The following is a 21792-nucleotide window of genomic DNA, read 5'->3' on the forward strand; positions in this document are numbered from 1 at the left end:
CCCACCCTGTATTGGTTGGAAGGAGTTAGCCCTATATCAACAAAAAGGCATGCAGTGTTGATAAAGGTACATAATATTCCTTTGTGACATTCTGCTCTCTAAAAAGGGAAGTGCTGCAGATGAAGCTTGCCTGGGGCTATGCTGCCCTGAGCCACAGGTGTGGAAGCAGGCAGGTACTCTCTATGCTGACCTCCCTTGCCAGGTATGCTGTGTGTATGCTGGACTACAGCTCCCATGGTTGCTGAAGGCTGCTCTAAATCATAGCTTCCGGATGGCCTGAAGTGCCTGATCCTGCCTTATCTTGGAAGCTAAGCCAGGTCAGGTGCAGTTGAAATCTGGATGGGTGGCTTGAGTATATGATTTTATGATTATTGTTTTAAATATCTCAGACAGCTTTGGCTATGGGAAGTATAGAAATGTAAATAATAATAATAGTAGTAATAGTAATAATAATAAAAAACATCTCGAGGTACTTTCTGTATAAGCGCTTATACAGTTGAGGGAAACCATGTGCAGAGCTTAGGTTGGTCTAGATTAAGGCATCCAATTGTCTCTTTCTCTCTCTCTTCCCCACAGTCCTTTGTACCCGGATCACCCATACCAGCAAAGGTTGTCATGCTCTCAGGCATCTGGGTGTCTTGGCATACTTCTCCCAGCCAGGTTCAGTGCTGGCCACTTAGAACCTCACATGCTAGTGTCTGAGAGAGTAAAATATTCCAGTCCTGTCTTCCAGCCACGTTCCCAGGCTCTCTGAAAGAGCACCTGCTTCTATCCCTGCTTCCTGCATTCCAGGCGGCTCACATTTTGCCTTGAACTGGGTCTTTATGCCCTGGGTAATGCATCCTATTGCTGTGACACTTGTCTCAGGGACCTGGGAAGTGTATAGTATTCTGCCCATCTAGTTGCAGCTGCCTTCCCCGTTCTTTTTGCTGCCCCCAAAGTAGCACAAAGGACCAACTGTGGTGCCTGGGAGAGCTGAAGGGTGAAGGGAGTTGTCCCCACAGAGCAGCTGATGGATACGTGACCGGGAGAGCCTCCTCTCCTCTTTTCTTCTCTGTATTCCACAGAATGCCCACAAAAGGGTATTTGGTCCCCAGCTTCCTGTCTCTGTAGAAAACTGTGAACAGGAATCTGGCAGGAGGGTGTTCTCTGTGTGCAGAGCTGGGAGGAAGCGCTTGCCTTAAGTCTAATCAGGTGGAAGCATGAACAAGTCCTCCAGCTGAAATGGCTTTTTGACTGCATATTTACTACACGGCCTTAGGCAAGGCACTATTTTCTGAGGCTCCTCTGTCTGCAATGTGGGAATGATTGTATTGGCTTACCCCACAGGGCTGTTGAAAAGATTAGTGATATCAAAGAACTGAGCAGGGCTGCCAAAGACAGGAGTCTTTCATAGGGTCACTGTGAGCACATAACAGCATAAGCACAGACTCATTATTACTTATCATTAATCTGTTTTGCTTTGTCTTTTCAGAGGCCATTGCAAACAGCCAGGAATGGACTCTTGGCCGCTCCATCCCCGAGCTACGATTGGTAAGTGTCTGATGACCTTTGTTGCTTATACATATTCTGAAACTGGTTCTCATTCCAGGCTGGGGAATGCACAGGCTTCCAGATATTGTTGGACAGCAACTCCCCTCAGGCCCTTCCGTCATGGCCATGGTGAGGGATGATGCGAGTTGTAATCTGACAATATCTGGGCGTGGGCTCAGAGTCGATGCCTGTGTTTGAGATGCTAACCATCAAGTTGTTAGATTCTAAGTTCCTCAAGGCAGTGACCTCACTTCCAACATTTAATTCTGCAAAGTACCACTCATGTATATGCAGCTTCTTCATACAGCATCAGAGATCTACATCAATGCCCTCAGGCAATTATATTAAATTAATTTGCACTGTTTCTCATATTTTAGATATCACTGTACTGGCATTGGTAGAAACCATTCCAATTCAGAGCTGCTCTAACCACAAAGTAGGGCCAGAGTGGGAGTGGATAAGTACCAAATTCTGCTGTGATTGCAGTGGCCTTCTGTCCTCTGCTTTGCTGCCTCATCACTAGACTTTCTCAGGAGTAAGGATACTTGAGGAGTTTAGTCTTTGCAAACTGCAGTATGAACTGACCTTTCCCACCTTCTCCTGGTTTAATGTGGAGTTTGAGACTTAGGTATCAAGCAAATGTCACAACTCTGGTTCTTAGATGGGCAAAAGTATTAAAATACTCTTATAATGCCATACTTTCAGAGAAAATAAAAAGAAATATTTACTTGGAAAATTCTAGACGGATTTTTAAAAGTTCATAGAAGAATGCAGAAATGAGATGAAACAGATGTATTGGTGAACCTATGCGAAAGTGACACAGACCAAAAGACTGTTTGCCCATCCCTGCTCAGGATTGCCTTTCCTGAGGGGACTTCTCTTCAAGCTGTCAGTTCTGATCCCTGGCTTGGTGATGGGACACTGTTAGGGGCAGAGCAGGTAAAGGCCGCATACTACAAGGGCAGCATCTTCTAAAATAGATTCAGGCAGCTTTATGTTTGTCACTCCAATTCCCATAAACCCTGGACAGCATGGTCAGTAGTCAGGGATTATAGCAGTTGTAGGATAGGTTGCTTGCTCTAGCCCTAATTCATCCTGAGAGCCAGACACTGTGCTGTGTTGAATTTCCTCCTGCCATGACTCCTGTTCTTTGACCTCCTCAGGGCATTCTTGGGACCATCAAGAGTGGGAAGTCTGCACTTGTTCATCGCTACCTGACAGGCTCTTACTTGGGCCTAGAACCAACTGAGGGTGAGCTGGCCTCCCTCCCCCCCCGCCCCAAATCACAGCTCCGGCTTAGTGCCCACCCAGCCCCGCCTGAACATCCATTCAGGAAGTTCCCTTTTCTCACACATCATAGGAATGGGGGAAGAAACAAAGGGCCACCAAGAGTGGGACCCCTTCCAGTTTCACTAAGTGTGCAATGTAGGGAGCTTGTTGCCTAAGATTCTTTCAGCAGGAGATGCTGCTATGGATTGAGCTGGGGCCTTCTGTGTGCCCAGCGGGTGCTCAGTCACTGAACTCAATCCCTCCCCCCGCCCCCCCGCAGTGCTGCTTCCTGAGATTGTCCTTATGAACTACACTGTCCTCCCCTCCCATCACAGGCTTTATCTGTCTGCTTTGTGAACTGTGCTAATAATATCCATGTGGGTCATTCCACCAAAGGAGCTGCTTAGTTTGGTGGTTCAGCTCATTTCCATATTTACCCTGTCCTCTTCTGTCTTCCAGGGGGCCAGTTCAAGAAGGAAGTGGTGGTGGATGGACAGAGCCATCTCTTGCTGCTTCGAGAGGAAGCGGGGCCTCCTGATGCCAAGGTAGCAGCTCCCTCACAGCCTGAGAGCTCTAGCCCTTTGGATCGCTGCTGTTTGCAGTTTATGCTGCCTGGAAGTTGCAGGGTTTGCCTACCTGTCTGCCGGGTTAACCATTGTGTCCTCTCCCCAGAGGACCTGTGGAATCGCAGTTCAGAGAGGAGAGGGGTGGCTGCACGACTGGCCCAAGGGTTCTTGCTCTCCCATGCAAATTAGTACTGGCTCACTCATCCCTAGTGCCCCACTGTTTGGTGAACAGAATCACTATAGTGACCAAGCAATGAGCAGAATAAGTATAGTCCCAACCTCTTTCAGTAAGGGAATTCAAAACGTCACTGCCATTATTTATTTGGCATACACTGAACCATTGAAATTTAAGCAGCTTCTAAAAATGCTCTACAGTCTGGGGCTGAAGAAGTGAGGTGCCAAGAAAACCTACTTAGGAGACACGGAAAAGAAAAGAGGTTTCGGCACTTTTCATAATATATGGTTCATACATGTGTCTCTGGGCCAGTCCAGACACTTCCTTGGCATTTGCTCCAATTCATGTGGTAGAAAACTGAGCGCTCCTATTTTCCATTCAGGGCCAGCCCTACCATTGGGCAAGTAAGGCAGTGGTTTCAGGCAGCAGTTACTGGAGAGTTGTGATGTGTTGGGTCCATTTCAGCCCAGGAGGTGTCTGAACTAGACCTGTATCTATTTGTGGGAAAGCTGCTTTCTTACTCAACTAGCTCATGGACTGGAAAAGTCTCCATTGTTCATGGAATCTGGGAACCACAGCCCATTGGAGGCCAGTGGATGTTCTGTGAAAAGACTGCCAACATTTGCTGTTCATTTTTAAAACGGCCTATTTCAATTGCAAAGGAAGCCCTCCAGTCTGCAGGCCAAGCTAGACACAATGCTGCAGTTTCATCTGACATCACTTGTCTGGCTTGTTCATGTAATGAATGTAGATATGGTTTTAATTCAGGAGGGGAGGGATGGATGGATGAGGGGAGTTAAACTTTCATCCACTTTATCTGTCTGTGATTTGTTGCCCCAGGATTTCTGTCTTAGCCCTGCTAGATCCACAAATCAGGCCAGGAGAAAAGTAGCTTAGGCCATAGAGCATGGAGAGAAAAGGAATCGGGATTGTTCCACTTCCTTTAACCATGCACTCCTTTTTTAAAAATTGGACCATGGCCCCTGCTCATTTTGGCATGCTTGAAATAAAAGTCGGGCCCCTGGGTTTGAGTTTCCAGGTGTTTTGGTTTTAATGCTCCATGTATCTGGGCTTTCATATACATGGGAAGAGTTTGGAAAAGCATCACCCCTCCTGCTTGTCTTTCTAATGGATCCAAATGTCCAAATGGATCCAAAAACGTCAACTGACTAAAAGGCTCTCTTGTTTTCCTTCTCTCTTTCAGTTTGCAAATTGGGCAGATGCTGTCATTTTTGTCTTCAGCCTGGAGAATGAGGCCAGCTTCCAAGAGCTGACGCAGTACTATGGGCTCCTTACAAACTACCGTGCGGTCTCTGACATGGCACTTGCACTCGTGGGCACTCAAGGTGAGTGGAAGAGGATACCTAGGAGAATTTACTCTAGAGGGGTGTGGATGTTTCCAAAAGCAGAGAGGGCTCCACTATTAAAGGCAGCCTAGAAATAATTTTAAATAGACAGGTGTCAAGGTGGGGGTAGTTAGTTTGGCACCCTGGGGTCAACAGGGAGTCTGTTGCGTAGGCCAGAGAAAGCTGGGTAAGAGTATCAAATAAAGCAAGGGAATGTGTGGTCCTCCAGGTGTGTTGGAGCACAGTTCCCATAGGCTTTCACTAGCATAGCCAGCAGTGAGGGATGATGGGAGTTGTACTCTTACAACATCCAGAGGGCCATATGTTCCTGCCTCTGAAATGAGAGTACCACACAGCTCTTACTTCCCACTTCAGTCTTTACTTGGCCACCACCTCTTAGCCAGATTTCTGCAAAGTAGTTGGAGCAACGAGGGTGGGTGAGTTTTGCGTCCATTCCATGCACAGCTACATGGGTGAGCTGGCTTCTAATCTTCATCAGTGGCGGTGAGAGTGGATCCAAGGATTTCTTGTGACTAATGTGGAATATAGATGTGCAGGGTGGGGGACAGATAGCCCCAGAGAGTGGGGCAGTGCTGGCATGGAAGACAGCAAAGTGGCCCTTCAATTGCGCTGTTGAACAATTGCAAGGTGACTTAAAGGGAAGGATTTGCCATGTCATTTGCATTAGTTGTCTGGACAGAGAGTTCTAGGCTGCTCCCTTTGGATTCCTCGCACACAGTTTGTGGTGGGGAGGGGGGCCAGGCATGGATAGGTTCTTGGCCCAGGAATTCTTGGAATTATGGAGCTGTGGAGTTGGAATATTTTGTTATTGATTGAAAATTCTGACCAGAGATCCTTGGATGTACATCAGAAATAGCCAAAATTCTGTACTCTCACCCTTTACATATTTTACACATTTTAAATTCTGTGCTCTCATGTTTTAATTCTATAATAAAATATCTTAATTTATATTTTATGCTATATTTCATTTCATGTTATATTTTATAACCATATTTTTATTTACCATATTTAAGCATCTTAAATAAATTCTAAGCTTCCACATTTTAATTCTGTAAATTAAAGCATGCTTTTATTAATTTAATATTTAATATTTATTTCTGTGCTCTCACACATTTAATATTTTGGATACTTACTTCTGTTTATAATTATTTATATAATTGGCTTTGCTTCTGTTAATCATGGGGAACTATGGATGGCATGGCAGCCTGCCTCTTCTTGACCACTAGAAATCCCACTGGCTTCCTTTATTATCTCTAAGCTTCCAGCTGGTATTGCCCAAATCCTCCCCAGCCTGTATGTCTTGAATCTCAAGGCTCAGGACTGCAGACCACCAGCTGGGGCTGATGGGATTTAAGTCAGAAACATCCAGAGGTCACCATGATGAGGAAGACTGCCATAAGGTCAAGAAACGTGCATTTTAAAAAAACGTAATAGTCTAATCCTAATTTCTGCCCATGCAGATTGCAGGCAGATACACATAGCCTTCTGGTTGTTCTGCAAGGAGGCAATTGACCACACTTTGAGCTGGGGATTCCAGTGTTATTCAGGACATTGGTGGGTTCTTAGCTATGAGCAGGTGCTCTGGAGTGTGCCAGACGCCATAGAGGGGGTCGTATTGCCAGGTAAGCCTTTGCTGAATTTCAGCCAAGGCTGCAGGCAATGCCAAGGCTGACCCAGCAGGATTGAAGGCATCAAAGCAAAGTTAAGAGCAAGCAAATTTATTATGACTAGCTTAGGGATGAGAGCAAGGTGCTGATGTGAACGGCTGGAGCACCAAAAAAATAAAAAATAAAGACTTCCAGCTGAAGCCAGGAACCAAGAATTCAGTTACAGGGAGCAGCAAAGGATAAAACCAGTCATCCTGAACTGTGAGTATTCCTAGCCTTGGCGCAGAAGCAAAGGCACCAAATTTGTACAGGGCAAAGCCATAACAAATCAAGCCATTTTCTGGGCCTGTAGTTCTCCCCCTAGCTATGTATGTTGGAAAGGGCTAGAGAATGACCCGACAGTATGATAAAGGAATCTATTCTCTTATGAATGAACTGAATGCAGCCTAGACACCGTGTGCCTAGAGGAGAGTAACAACTAATTCAACGGATGCTGACTCAGAGGTAAGTCTTCTCAGTGGCAATGGATTCCTGTCCTGTTCAGAAGTGGAAGTAAGTCTCTCTTCCTTTCTTCTTTGCAGATAAAATCAGCGCCAGCAACCCGCGTGTCATTGAGGATTCTCGAGCCCGGGCTCTGTGCACTGAAATGCGCCGTTGCCTCTACTATGAGACATGTGCCACTTACGGGCTCAATGTGGACCGGGTCTTCAATGAAGGTGAATGCTTTTGCAGAATGGATTTTTGAGCCGGGAAGGGGCAGGTCTGTATTTCATGGCAAGAAGACTGCTTGTGAGCCAAAGCATCAAAAGCACCTGTCTAAATGGTGACTAAGTACGGTTCTTTGCAGTATGCAGAGTCTACATGTGGTCGGGCAAGAGGACATGTCTTGATTTGCACTCTCTGCTCCTCCTTGGTGATAGACAACATCACACGGGATTGAGGCATATAGGCACACATCTTTATGCATGCACAACCTGTATGCACCTATCCGTCTGCTGCAAACATGATGGACTGTATGAAGTGTTGGTACTTTGGATTAAAGAAATACGTAGGTGCATGCCTGGCCAAGGCTAGCTGATGTATCCCTTTATGCCCAGAGTCTGCATGCCGGCAGAACTGTGAGAACTGGCCCTGAATGTAGACTCAGTGGCTGAGTTCACACAGCAAGTCAGGCTAGAGGAGGAGTTCAGTGTGAACACGGGTTGTCACTAAAGCGTGGTTGGTTGGTGAATGCTGGGTTATCATCTTTTGTCAACCCAGCTTCACTAACTAACTACAGAAAAAGAACACATGGTTTGCTGTGGGTTTTGTTTGTTAGCAAAACTGCATTTACACAACAAAGAAACACATGATTCATCCACAGCCCACGTGCTACCCCTTCTCTGGCTGGTCATGTGGTATGAACCCATACAATGGGTGGAAGCAAGGGGTGGGCATCTACTAGCCTTTGATGTTTTCACAAGATGTTCTCCTGCATGTCAAAAGTTGGGGCAAGCTGCTCTATTTACACTTGAGTAGCTCTAGCTGAGACAGGGCACTGTGTAGATCAGATGTTGGTAGTGCATCTAGTTGTGTAGCTGTGCCCAGAGTTTTTTGTTTTCTGCATGCTTAGAATGGAAGAGCAATGAGACTCCTGTTTTAAAATGAGTCTGATGGTGCCTTATATTTATGGCTTAATTCCAACAAAGGAGGGAGACCAGAGGCCCATGCACATGGGAGTGGTTTGCCCATGATGTGACCCCACACTGCAGGGGAGCCAGTGTGAATAATGTGACTGTGTGTCTTCCCCATCGGACTGGAACTCTCCCAGCATGGTGTGGAAATGACCCACATGATTGGTCCCAGCTTCATGTAAGCAACTCTTGGGCCCCTGGATGTGTGTGATTCCTCCCCAGATAATTTGTTCGGAGCATGACCTCAGGATGAGAGGGTGAGTTGCTGGGATGGGACCTAAACAATGCCTGTGGGGCTTGTCTGTCACTAAGTCTGTAAAGTCTCCAGTGGATTTTCATAGAATGATAGCATAGCAGAGTTGGAAGGGGCCAGATGGCTATTGGATTCAACCCCCTGCTATTGCAGGACACTAAGTTTTGTGTCTCCTTGTGGGGCAGTTGGAAGGTTCATGTGGCTTTTTTCCTTTTCTGCTTCAGTTGCCCAGAAGATTGTGAATATGAAGAAACAGCAGCAGCTTCTTGCATCATGCAAATCTTTGCCCAGCACTCCCAGCCATTCTGCAGTCTCCACGCCGGTGGGTGGAATTTACTTTGCCCAGTACAGGCCCATGTCCTGGCCCAGTTACAGGAACTGGGGCTTCCTCTTGCTTGAATGGACTTAGCACAAGGTCCTGGGCAGCAAGGAGAGGCAGAGCACTCTTGATGCTAAGACATCTCATTCTCTATGCAGAGTACTTGATGCTCTGGCAACTCTCCATATGGCACCACATCAGAAGGTAGAAAACGAGTCTTAGTGACCAGCAGATTGGGGGAGTGTGCCTTAGCATATTCCTTCCTGGAGTGTAACAGCAGTGCCAGCCCGACTGCACAAGTGTTCCCTTGGTATAGCAAGAGCAAAGCAAACTGAGGAGAGGAGCCACTGTGGCCTGCTCTGTGGCATTGGACAATAACTGGAATCACAGTGCGGCGAAATCAGCCACACAGTGAAGCAAAAGCAGTCTTCCCCAACCTGGTGCCCTTCCGATGTGTTGGGCCACAACTCCTATTGTCTCCATATGCTGGCAGGCGTGGTGGGAGTTGCAGTCCAACACCTCTGGTGGTGCATGGGTTGAGTAAGGCTGGAATAAATGACACACATCTGGTCCTTGCGGCCTGCTTGCCTGCAGTCCCTTCCTGCAGGACCTTTGCTCTTGCTTGCCTGCCCGGCGGATGGGAAGAAAAGCAGCACCAGCTAGGGGTGAAGAGTTGGTGGTTGGTTGACATGGGATGATTGTTCCGTATCATCTTTCATCTAAAGGGCCAAAGTGGAGGGAGGAGAAATTCCTGCAGCAGTGGCCCGTGCAGCCATGAACACTGCAATTCCCTATTGTGACCACTGGGTGGAAGCAGAGAAAAGGGGAAAGGAAGGATCATGTGCTTAATGGCTGCCATTGCCAGAATGGGCCTAATGATTGTGGTGGTGCTAATCCAGCACAAGATGACATTGCTGGCTTGTCCTGGCACAGGCTCCTGGGAACTTCTGGGTGGGCCTACAGGATGGCTGTTAAGTGTCCCTCACAGAGCAGGGCTTTCCCCCTTCCTTTATTGCTATGGCAACAATTAACTGCAGAGGCCCTTGCTTCCTCTTCTCCAAAATGGAGACTTCAGCCAAGAATTGAGCTGTTATGTGGCTCACAGTAAGTTCCTGGTGCCCCGCTATCATGCTGTCCAACAAAAGGTGATCAAGAGACAGTCTGGCAAAGAGAAGTGAAAGTGAAGAATTGTTCCCAGATTCTATAACATCAGACTGTGGGTGTGATAACAGATGGTTTCCTGATCCCCCATATCAAAACTTTACAACAATGCCCTTGCATGCAGCAAACTAGAAATCAAGGAGAAGGATTCTAATCCTGCCTTCTCATTAGCATTGTTAGTTTCCTATCTGTCAGGGAGGACAGGTTTCCCATGGGTTGTACAAAACACACAACCCCTTTCCCTCTGCCCCCTTGCCAAGCCCTAAGCTACCAACTGCAGTCTGAATTTCTATTGTTAGTTAATAGTTTTAGCCCCTTGTCCAATGTAAGACCTGTGTCCTTCCAAAGGGGAAGGGGCTGACGTAGGTCTTTCTGAACTCTTTTCTAGGCAAGCAATGGCGGCCACACAAGTGACTACTCTTCATCCCTGCCTTCCACACCCAACATCAGCCATAGGGAGCTGCGTGGTGAGGCCTCAGCCATAATTGGCACACCGGGCTCCCTGCACCGTGGGACCAAACGCCGTACCAGCCTTTTTGCAGTGAGTGCTTTGGGGATGCACCAGCAATGAAGAGGGAAGAGAGAAAGCTAAGAGAGGTGGATGGCCCAGTTCCCTATCAGAGAACTGGGAAATTAATCACAGCAAGCAGGGGGAGATTTGCGTTTGGTCTGTTTGTCAAATGTGAGGAACCATTATGTTATACAAAGAGTCAGTGTTCCCTTGTACAGTGTTCAACTCAATAGCATCTTTCTTTAGTTTATGTTCTAAAACTCTTGTGAGAACCTTCAGTGGGTTCTGCAGCTAAAAAAAAACACAATGTGAAAGAATATTTATTTATTTATTTATTTATTTTTGGATTTATATCCTGCCTTTTTCCTGCAAAGGGCTCAAGGCAGCTTACATCTCCTCCTCCATCTTATCCCCACAACAACAACCCTGTGAGGTACGTTGGGCTGAGAGACTGTGACTGGCCCAAAGTCACCCAGTTGGCTCCATGGCTGAGCGGGGACTCAAACCCAGGTCATCTGAGTCCCAGTCCCATGCTCTTAACCACTACACCACACTGGCTGTCAGAATAGGAAGTATGAAACCCATTAGGCTGAGGGACTTGCTCCTTCCTTCCTTGGCTCTTTACAGGTTGGTTCAGACATAATAACCAACCATAGTTAATGCTGATATTAGCTTAGACTGGGGTCCTCAAACTTTTTCAACAGGGGGCCAGTTGAAAGGTGCCAGCGATGGGCACGGGCCGCCAAGACGGTGCGGGTGGGGGGCACAGGCCAGCGCGGAGTGGGGGGGCAGGCGCATGCAGAGATCCTTTTCTCTGAGCGAGTCCAAAACAATCTCCGCGCAAGCAAGCCATCGCTGGGCGCGCTCACTGTGAGGCGGTGGCGGTGGCTTGCTCACATGGAGATCCTTTTCTCCAAGTGAGTCCAAAACGATCTCTGCACAAGCAAGCTGTCACCCTGCCATGCGCATGCATGTGTGCGCAGCAAGTCCAAAACCTGTATGACAGGCCGGATTCGGCCCGCAGGCCGTAGTTTGAGGACCCATGGTTTAGACTCTGAACCATGATTTGTTTTCTGGGTGCACAGGCAAGCCATGGGTTGCACAGTGCCCCTCTTCCCCTACCCTTGCTGATGTCCCATGGCTACTACCCCAAAGTAAGAACGAAGCAGTGTCCAAAACCCTGGTTGTTTGTTCATATGTGATTCCAAACCAGAGTTTGCTAAAAGTAGTTTGCAAACCATCTTCAAACAATGGTTATAGATCTTGGCTTGGCGACCATTTGCAAGGACATTGTGACAAACAATAGTTAGGCATTACATTACATTGGAATCAGCTCTATCTCTCTTTGCAGAATCGCAGAGGGAGTGACACAGAGAAGCGGAGCCTGGACAGCAGAGGAGACAACACTGGGAGTGGCCGAGCCATACCAATCAAACAGGTAAACCCCAGTTCGGCCTAGTACTTATTTGTCATTTCTCCCAACCTGCTGTGAGAGCTGGCCCAAAACATTTCGCTGCCTGAAATGAAGCACCAAATATTAACATTCCCCCACTCTGCCTACCTACCAGAGTCAAAATGCCCGGTACCGAAAGCCAACCAAGACGTTTCAGCCACAAAGGTTGGAAATCCTGTATGCACTTCTGAACAGTGAAACACAGTAACCCATGAAATGACAATTCACTGCCTTTTCATGACACATAATCCTGACACAAAAGTGCCCTCACCCTGACTCAGCCCCTGTCCCTGCCTTTTTTCTCCCACTAGAGCTTCTTGCTGAAACGAAGTGGCAACTCTCTGAACAAGGAGTGGAAGAAGAAATACGTTACTCTGTCCAGCAACGGGCTTCTCTTCTATCACCCCAGCATCAATGTGAGTGTGCCACAACTGACATGAGCCCAAGATGGTCTTTATGAAGCTTGTGGAACGGGCAAAATGGCTATTTTCAGATGGAGCACCTTGGGTGGGGGTCTGCTGTGAGTTGGCCAATGATATCCAGCAGACTGTTCTGCCAGGCAGAAGAGGGAGATGCTAGAATCATGCCATGTTTGTATCCTTCACAGCAAATGGATGATCATAGCGATGGCGTTGGGCTCCCATCACGAGCTCACCTGCTCTTTACTGTTGGGGCTGCTGTTTATCATACGTATGCAATGTAATGGATGGATAAGGTGTGCCACGATTTTAATTTGTATGTGACCAGCAGGGGGTCACAGTGCTATGTGAGACAATAAGGTGTTACAAGTCCTGCTTATACAGTTAGGAAATTGGGCCTGAATTGCCTGAGGCTGATGCTGTTTTGGAACCTCAGAAGAATTTCTAATGGGAAGAGGCTGGTGCCCGCTGTGGCTGGTGGGGCAGAGAGTGGGTTGCCAGGGGCAGAGCTCACTCAATCTAGTTTACACACAGGCTGCTCCTTTGCAAGGTCTCAGTACAGTATTGCATTTGATAGCACTTCTAAATAATTATGTATAGGATTGCTACTAGGGCTACTTGTGCACACAATCCTATGCATGCTTAAGAAAAAGGCCTTCAACTCCCAGCATTCCTCAGCCAATGTGGTTGACAGGAATGCTGGGAGCAGTAGAGCTTCTTGTCATTAAACATGCATACGAAAGTGCCTTAGCTACACTTGCACTGAAAAATAGTAGGAAGCTCATGTGACCTGTGCTTCCTATTCCAGGGTTGCTATTTCTCATCAACGAGGTGGGAATCTTGGTTTGGTTGGTTTGGTTTGGCTTGGTTTGGTTAGGTTAAATGGACAAGCAGCCTGCCCAGTGAAATGAGCAGTGACAATACTTGGGTATATACCAAAAGCATAAAAGCAGTATATTAAAGCACACACGCTGCACTAATAAAAATAATAAAGAGCAGAGCAATGAACAGGATCTGCAGGCCTATAAGCATTAACAGGAGTAATGCTGGGAGTTGACCTCGCTTCTGAGCAGATCGTGTTCTAAGCAGTGGGCATAGGAAGCACGTACATAGGAAGAGACACTCTCAGGGGCAGCAGAGTCCCCACTGAGGGGCCAGAGACTGGCAACAATTCACTAGATGAGAATGTTGGAATGAGGAAAACCACGCTCAGAATCATGAAATAATTCCCCTCTAAAATACCGACGGGGCTTCCATACTGCCATGTTTAATGTTGTGGCTGTGTATTTCACATGATTTTTATGTCACATTTTAAGAGTTGAGCCTTTTCAAATCATAATGCATTGTGCAACTATTCCATTTTATCCCCTTCACCCCACTTAATTGTTTTTTATGGTATGAAGAATGGTGGAAGAGATAGTGGGAAAACACAGAAGGGTTTCATATGAAAGCTTTCTTTCCTATGAAAAAAAAGTCTGGACAACCTGCCCTGACCCCACCATAAAATATTGTTTGGGGCAGGGTGATTGCAGTATAAAATGCTGACCAGAAAACACCATTCTATCATCCTTCTGTTCACATTATCAAGGTTGTTAAAGGGTAGAGTTCTCCCTCTTCTTTCAGTGTATGTAGAGGAAACAAATGCAAATTTCTGACCCTCTTCTTGATTTCAAAGGATCAAGCCTTTGTCTAATATTTAGAAATAATAAAGAAAGCTAGGGTGAATTGCTGATCCAATTCCCTAAGCTGACTTCACCTGTTCTCCTTGCCATTCCAGGATTATATCCATGGCACTCATGGCAAAGAAATGGACTTGCTGCGGACTACCGTCAAGGTGCCTGGGAAACGTCCACCTAGAGCTATCTCAGCCTGTGGTGCTTCTTCAAGCATTAATGGCCTGGTTAAAGATGTGAGCAGCGTTGGAGTGGGAGACAGCAGTAAGTGACGTGAGCCTATGGCAGAGGCAAAATAAAGGTGGCATGGGAGAACTATGATGGGATCACTGGCCATTTAAAATAGGAAAAGCTCTAAAGCAGTCTTGCAGGAGAGGAGTTTGATCCTTAACTGTATTTTTCTTCACTTTGACGATAGTTCTTTTCCCCTCACACACAAAACCAGAAGCTATCAGTGAGTATGAGAAACCTAATTTTTAGAACAATTTTCCCCACACCTTGGTCCATTTCACAATATCAGGCTTAGCATATTTAAGCAGCATGTACAACGAATGTAATAGCAGTTATCTCTGTTCTTGTGGTTATTTGCTGTTTTCGATTCAATATAAGATCTCCTTCCTCGTGTTGTTTCTCTTCTGTAAATAGGTAATGAATCAGCCACCTCTGAATATAAGCTGAATGGGAATGCATTATTAAAAAATCAATTGGCATACCTAACAAAACCAAAAAGAGGAAAAGAAAAAGAAGTACCTGCTTTTTATTTTATACATTGTTGTAAACTGCCCAGACATCTTCATTTATGGGGCAGTATAGAAATTAATTAATTAATTTAAAAAAACCATGGACTGGAAAATAATTACAATGTATGCATATGAAATGTGTATGCATGAACTTTCTAAGAATTATACATAAAGCTAATCAAAAGCAGGTCAAGTATCCATATAAGCATCCATGCACAAGGGGTATCTGTATGCCACCTGTTCACATGTTAAAAGTGTTGTTAAGTCTTTGGTTCATTTCATTATAGAAGAGGAGTGTTATGCTTCCAGTGTTGTTAGCCTTTTAGCTGTAAAAAAAAAAGTACAGAGAATGCATTTGTGCTGATTGTGTGTTAATTTCCAGGAAGCAGGTAGATAATTTAAAACAGGGGTCTCAAACTCGTGGGCCCATTGCTGCGACGGGCGGGGGAGGGGCCCTGCGGCCTTCAAAGCTCTGGCGGCACCCGGGCCGGCCTCCAGATGAGTGGCCCACCACCCCCGCGGTGGTGGGATACTCGATGCGGCCCAGCCTCTACTTCCAGCGGCCCCCAGGTCAGTTGAGTTTGAGACCCCTGCTTTAAAAGGACATGTACATCAATAAATATGAGTGTTCCAAACACAAGAATTATCCACATAAAACTGCTTTCCAAAAAAGCAACAGCTATTGGACCTTGTTAAATGTTATGCTTAAAAGACAGTTTTACTTGTATTACACCTCAGGCAATTAGCTGGCTTAACATGAGTCCTTATTAAGGAGACATAGTGGTGTCTGATAGACATGGACCAAGACTCTGCTGTATAAGGCATAACCTCAACTTGCCTGAATAGCCCTGCTGTCTGTGCTGCAAGTCAGCAGTGAGGCACCAGTGACCTTCCAAATATTGTCAGACACCAGTTTCTGTCAGGGGCAAGGGTGCTGGGACTTGTATTCCAGCAACCTGGAAAGCCACTGATGTCCCATCTCTGTTGTAAGTAGAGATCAACCAATGTGCCAGCAAAGCTGCCTATTCTTCTGTCTGTGTTTCCTCTTGAATGGGAAATCAAACATAACCTCATTTATGTGTATATGTTTTCTCATTAGAACTGAATCTTACAGCATGTAGTTTCCGGTTCTCATCTACTGTGGTGCTGTTGCCACCAGTAATGATATGTGCTTCAGCAGAATGGGTTCTCTTGCCATAGCTGTAACATATGTACGTCCTGTAATTTGGTCATTCAGGAGGACGACAACCATACTTAACCCATCCTTTCTCCAAGGATATCAGGGTAAAGTATTAGGAACTTCCCCCACCCTGTTTTGTACTCCCAGCCCTACTGTGTTGGCAGGTTGGGTTGATAGAAGGTGACTCTCCCAGGCTCACCCATGAGTTCTGTAGCAGGGTAAAGTTTTGAATCCAGGTCTCCCCAGTCTCAGTCCTCTATTCTGTCCCGTGCACTACAGGTGAGCAGAAGGTAGATCTGCAGATGTTTTGGACTTCAGCTCCCAGGAGGCACTGCCGACATGACCAAGGGTCAGGCGTGCTGGGAATCGGTATCCAAGACAGCTGGAGGCTTACTTTCTATGCTACAGCACACTGATGCCCACCAGTGCCCCACCAACCTGGGGCCCGCTGATGCTGCCATGGAGATTGGTCACATGATCCTCCCTGATGAGAGGATAGGCAAATATCAGAGGCTGTAGCTGCAGCTTCCTAAAGCCCTGTCATGCTGAAGTGGGGTGTCTTTGGCAGCAGATGACTATCAGGTGGAAGATCTGCCAAAGGAGTAATAGTGTATATAGTGTGTGTGTGTAATTACTGTGTTCGTTCACACCCTGATAAATTATGTTTCCCTTTTTTGCATTTCTCTGTGAAACTATAGTCAAGAGAGGCGAGGGGGGAGGGACCCTCACTCTTCCCTCTGCCCCCAGTTTGCACTGTGATGGGGATGTGGTCACACTTTTGTTTAACCTTAATTAGTAGCAGCCTAGAAGAGTGTAACAGAAAGAAATTATGAAAAACAGCAGGCAGTGTTTTCACACTAAAGCCTGCTTGAAACATGATGCATTTCCTAGATGGAAAATGCATCCACATTGGGGGTTGAAGAGAGATAAGCTCATGTGTCATAAGTGATGGTTGTCACAGTATGAAAAATGCTGGGAAATCATGATTGGTGGTTTTTTATAGCACATGTACATGCTGTGAAATGATGTTGCAATCTGTGTGCAAATATCAATTCTTTTCTAAAATGATTTCCATGCAGGAAATCTGAAGTGGGTCTTACTGATTTATAGATATATTCTGCTCAAACAGAAACAAAATTCTAACATGAAGTTGCCCCCTCTTGAAAATGTTGATGCACTGGTGGCAGGAAATAAAAGTCACACGCTGAAATTACAAGTAGATATATTAATACATAATAATCAAATATATAAATGATAAAGTATCAATACCAGATGTTGTTGTTATGTGCCAAGTCATTTCTGACCTATAGCGACCCTATGTATGAACACCCTGCAAAGTGCCTTCTCCTCCAGCAGCATGTTTCAGATACACCTATTTTCTTTTTGTCAGCTTTCTTCATTGTCCAGTTTTCACACCCATACATAGTGATGGGGAATATAATTGCGTGAATGATCTTGGCCTTGGTCTCTAGTGAAATTTCCTTACATTTCATCATATTTTCTCGTTCTTTCAATGTTGCCCTTCCAAGTCTCAGTCTTCTTCACATTTCTTGGCTGCAGTCTCACTTAGAATTGATGATTGAGCCAAGGTATACAAAATCTTTCAGAATTTCAGTGCCTTGAACATTGATAGTAAAGTTCTGTAATTCTTCTGTAGTCATGATTCTTGCTTTTGTAATGTTCAGGTGTAGTTCTGTTTTAGTACTTTCTTTTTACACTCATCAGGAGTCATTTTGATTCAGTGCTGCTTTCTGCCAGTAAGATGGTATCATATGCATATCTTAAATTATTGATGTATCTTCTGCCAATTTTCACTCCTTCCTCTGATCCTAATCCAGCTTTTCTTAGAATGTTTTCTGCATACATATTGAACAGATAGGGAGATAAAATATACCCTTGTCTAACACTTTTGCCCATAGGAAATTATTCTGTTTCTCCATATTCTCTCCTAACAGCGGCCTATTGTCTACAATATTACACATCAGGACATTCAAGTGTGAGACACCCCCATTTCTTTCATAGCTTCTTGTGATCCACACAGTAAAGGCTTTGCTGTAGTTGATAAGGCGTAGATGATCTTCTGAAACTCCAGTGGGATATGATCAGATGTATGAAACCCATGTGCTACATGAAACAGACCTAAGTAGCAATCCTGTTAACACACTTATTGGACTTGGTGGAACTTCCTTCTGGGTATACATGTATTGATTTGCATTATATCACCAAATGATACAAATGAAAAAGAAGATAAGCATGAGGCTCAAAAGTTCATGAATTCAGGAAATGTAGCCTGATTTTACAATTCAACACAACCAATGGCCAAACTATGAGTCTTTGGATTATTGTTATTCAGAGGACATACGTCAAAATTAACTACCGTGTGATCCAATAAAGATGGAAGAGCACGGACAATATTTTCTATATGGCATCTTTTAAAAGGAAAGACAATCGCTGTGGTTAAAGGTGACTGCCCATTGAGTGGACACAATTCACTGTGCACACAGTTTGCTGCCTGTGGGAGACACCTTTTCCATGGGTTCCACTTTATTTATTTATTTATGAATGACATTTGTATGTTGCTCCATAGCCTCTGGGCGGCTCACAAAGACAATGAAATACAAGATAAAATCAGCAGTTTCAAAATATAATATCAAAATATGATATCAAAATATAATATAATTAACATGAGAACAGGAGACAATGAACATGGCAAAGTAAAAGCAAGCACTTAAAAAAGAACAACTATTGCAGAATTTCAAGCACAGGATCCAAACCCAGCTCTCTGGGCTTCCCTAGAAGGTGACAGCCTTCCTTCATGCCACATCATCTTTCCCTCAACCAGCAGTAATGTGATGGCTTCCTGACTTTTGTGCAGTCTATTTCTCCTATTTCTAAACAGTTAAAATGCCTCTTCTTTAGCTATCCATGGTAAGATGTTTTAAGATAAAAATATGTAAGTATTTTGGCTCTGCCACCCTTTGTCTTCATTCCCACTCTCCACTGGACTGAGGCCAAAAGCTCCACAACAGAATTTGCTCTTGAGCTGGAAAAGCTTATGCACTCCTATCTTACAGGCTGAACCTCACAATGAAGCCGTTCACCTCTTTCCACCATAAGGTGTAATCATTCAACAGGCCTACAACACATGTCACCCAGCTGCACACCAACGATCTATGGTGGCCTCTCAGGTTCTTGAGTTCTGATGTCCAAGGTAGGCAGCAAAAAGTAGAACATTATTCAGGTAACATCTCCACACTGTCCCCTAACCATCTCTCCTTCCTAGTCTATTGGCATATATCTGCATTAGGTATTTGTGCCCTAATGAAGCTACCCTGCATTGTTCCGTGGACTTAGTTTTGCCATGGGGGCCATGAAGATGTTGATTTGTTGAGCCCATGATTTCTCTCTCCATGGAGCTGGTGGGCCCCAAATTAGGCAATAGTGCAGCTGGTAATTCTGGGGTGCTTTGGGCTCTGGCCCCTGAGATCCAGCCATAGATGTACTACTGCAATTGGATAGATCTCTGCCCGAAGGACTATTGGCTCTAAAGATAGGCACCTTGACAGCTTTCTCCTCTTGTGCAATCGAATGCCACTGCGTAATTGGATTTCTTGGCCCATGGGTACTGCTGCACCCCTTCTCCTACTCTGTGAAAAAGCTATAATCAAAGAAAAATGCATTGAATTAATTTGATGCATTTTCATTTTGTGTAATTGTTTACTTTATTAAATCAGATTTGGGGCAGAAAATCCTGATGGTGCCAAGTTAAACTGGAGCATTTTCTAGAGAGAATAATGTTCAAGGTTAATCCACAAATGTGGAAACCTGCGTCTCCCCACTAGCTCTAGTCAATCTGGAAATTTTGCATAAATGATCCAACAGTGACCCCCAGAGGCAGTCTTACTCTTCAATAACTCCTAGAGTTTCCCTTGTTTGAGGACATTTAAAGCTGAGCCTAAGTGCCCACCAGTCACAGAGATGGTTCTTCTTAGAGCTGCAGCCTGGTGGCCACCAGTGACCACCCCCAGAGTCCTCCTCATGCAGTGCTTCTTCCATAGGACTATCTTCACCAGGCTTCTGTGGGAAAGGAAGGTGGCTACCAACTGGTGGTTCATGGGAAGAGTGCTGCCACAATGTCAGCAGCATCAACGAAAAGGGAAGGGAAGAGCAAAGGGCAAGCCAGGGAATGGTGCCATCCCCACAGCACTTTTGAGCTAAAAACATGCTGAAGAAAACTTCAGTCTCAGCCCTAGATTGCGTGGCCACTTCTACCTTACCAAAAAGGAGGAATTGTTTCAGCCAAACAGAGGACCTCAATTTGCATAACATTTCCATATGCATATTTAGACATAATGAATAAGTAGAAATACCATTGTGAGCTTAAGTGGGCTCCGGGGGATGGTGGAGGACAGGAAGGCCTGGAGGAGTGTTGTCCATGAGGTTGCGAAGGGTCACACACGGCTTTGCAACTAGCAACAACAGAAATAGAAACATAGAAACAGAGTGAGTCAGAAGGGGCCTCTCGTGCCATCTAGTCTGACCCCCGGCTCCAGCTGGCTCCGCTCACGACATGCCCACCATCTTTGAAAACCCTCACCAATGGGGCCTCAATGACCTCTCATGGAAGCCCATTCCACACCCTCGGGGTCCTCACTGTCGGGAAGTGCTTCCTGGCATCTAAATGGAACCTGGTTCCCTGAGCTTTGCTCTGTTGGAGCACGTCCTGCCTTCCTCTGCAGGGGAGAACAGGTCTCTACCCATCTCCGTGTGACATCCCCTCACATACCTGTATGTCGCCAACATATCCCCTCTGAGGCTCCTCTTCTCCAGGCCGAAGAGACCCAGTTCCCTCAGTCTTGCCTCATATGGCATCCCCTGCAAACTGGCCACCAACCTTGTGGCCCTATGCTGTACTGACTCTAACCTGGCTATATCCTTCCTGTAATGAGGGGCCCAAAACTGAGCACAATACTCCAGTTGCAGGCGCACCAGAGTCATATAGAGTGGTAGTAATACCTCTCTCGATCTAGAAGCCACACTTCTGACTTCGAAACCAAGGGTGGTGTTCACCCTCTTGACCACCGCATCACACTGCTGACTCATGTTTAGCCTGCAGTCAACCAGCACCCTGAGGTCCCTTTCTCAAGTGCTGCTCTCCAGCCACTTGTCCCGTAACCTGTACTTATGACACATATTCGTATGGCCCAAGTGCAAGACCTTGCACTTTTCCACATTGAACTCCATCCTGTTGTCTCCTGCCCACTTCCATAGTCTGTCCAGATCCTTTTGGATCTGGAGTACCTGCTCCTCAGTTTTGGCCACTGCCCCCGTTTTAGTATCATCTGCGAATTTGATCAGCAGACTGTTCACCCCTTCTTCCATGTCATTTATGAAAAGATTAAACAGGATCGCCCCGGGACAGAGCCCTGGGGGACCCCGCTTTTCACTGGCCACCATCCCAATGATTCCCCACTAATGGTTACCCTCTGGTTTCTGTCAGTCAACCATGCCCTAATCCATTGGAGAGTGCTTTGGTGCATCCCAAAACTCCTCAGTTTCTCCACCTGGATATCATGGGGCACTTTGTCAAAGACCTTGCTGAAATCCAGGTAAACCACATCCACTGCATCCTCTCCATCTAGCCATCTCGAAACCTTGTCGTAGAATTCCACAAGGTTTGTCTGGCAGGACCTGTTTTTGTGGAAGCCATGTTGTGTGGCTGCCAGCCTCCCTTCCCTATCTAGCATCACTAGATCTCTCTCTATTATGAGCCTTTCCATTGTTTTTCCTACAATGGACGTAAGGCTAACTGGTCTGTAATTCCCCGTGTCCCTTCTACTACCCTTTTTGAAAATTGGGACCACTGATGCCACCGTCCGGTCCTTTGGAACTT

General features: G+C 45.8%; 1 protein-coding gene across 2 annotated transcripts in view; it reads left to right on the plus strand.

The window, feature by feature from the left end:
• Window positions 1-21792, plus strand: part of AGAP2 (ArfGAP with GTPase domain, ankyrin repeat and PH domain 2) — a 137343-nt gene that overhangs the window by 95322 nt on the left and 20229 nt on the right. For both annotated transcript variants that reach the window (XM_044443277.1, XM_044443276.1), the window contains exons 2-11: window positions 1475-1533; window positions 2697-2784; window positions 3262-3347; window positions 4748-4889; window positions 7099-7233; window positions 8668-8765; window positions 10312-10464; window positions 11786-11872; window positions 12199-12303; window positions 14084-14243. In XM_044443277.1, coding sequence (XP_044299212.1) covers window positions 1475-1533; window positions 2697-2784; window positions 3262-3347; window positions 4748-4889; window positions 7099-7233; window positions 8668-8765; window positions 10312-10464; window positions 11786-11872; window positions 12199-12303; window positions 14084-14243 — 1113 coding nt within the window. The remainder of the gene's footprint in view (window positions 1-1474; window positions 1534-2696; window positions 2785-3261; window positions 3348-4747; window positions 4890-7098; window positions 7234-8667; window positions 8766-10311; window positions 10465-11785; window positions 11873-12198; window positions 12304-14083; window positions 14244-21792) is intronic.

Source organism: Varanus komodoensis, unplaced genomic scaffold (genome assembly GCF_004798865.1).
Source record: "Varanus komodoensis strain SLA01 unplaced genomic scaffold, ASM479886v1 scaffold41, whole genome shotgun sequence".
Taxonomy (NCBI): domain Eukaryota; kingdom Metazoa; phylum Chordata; class Lepidosauria; order Squamata; family Varanidae; genus Varanus; species Varanus komodoensis.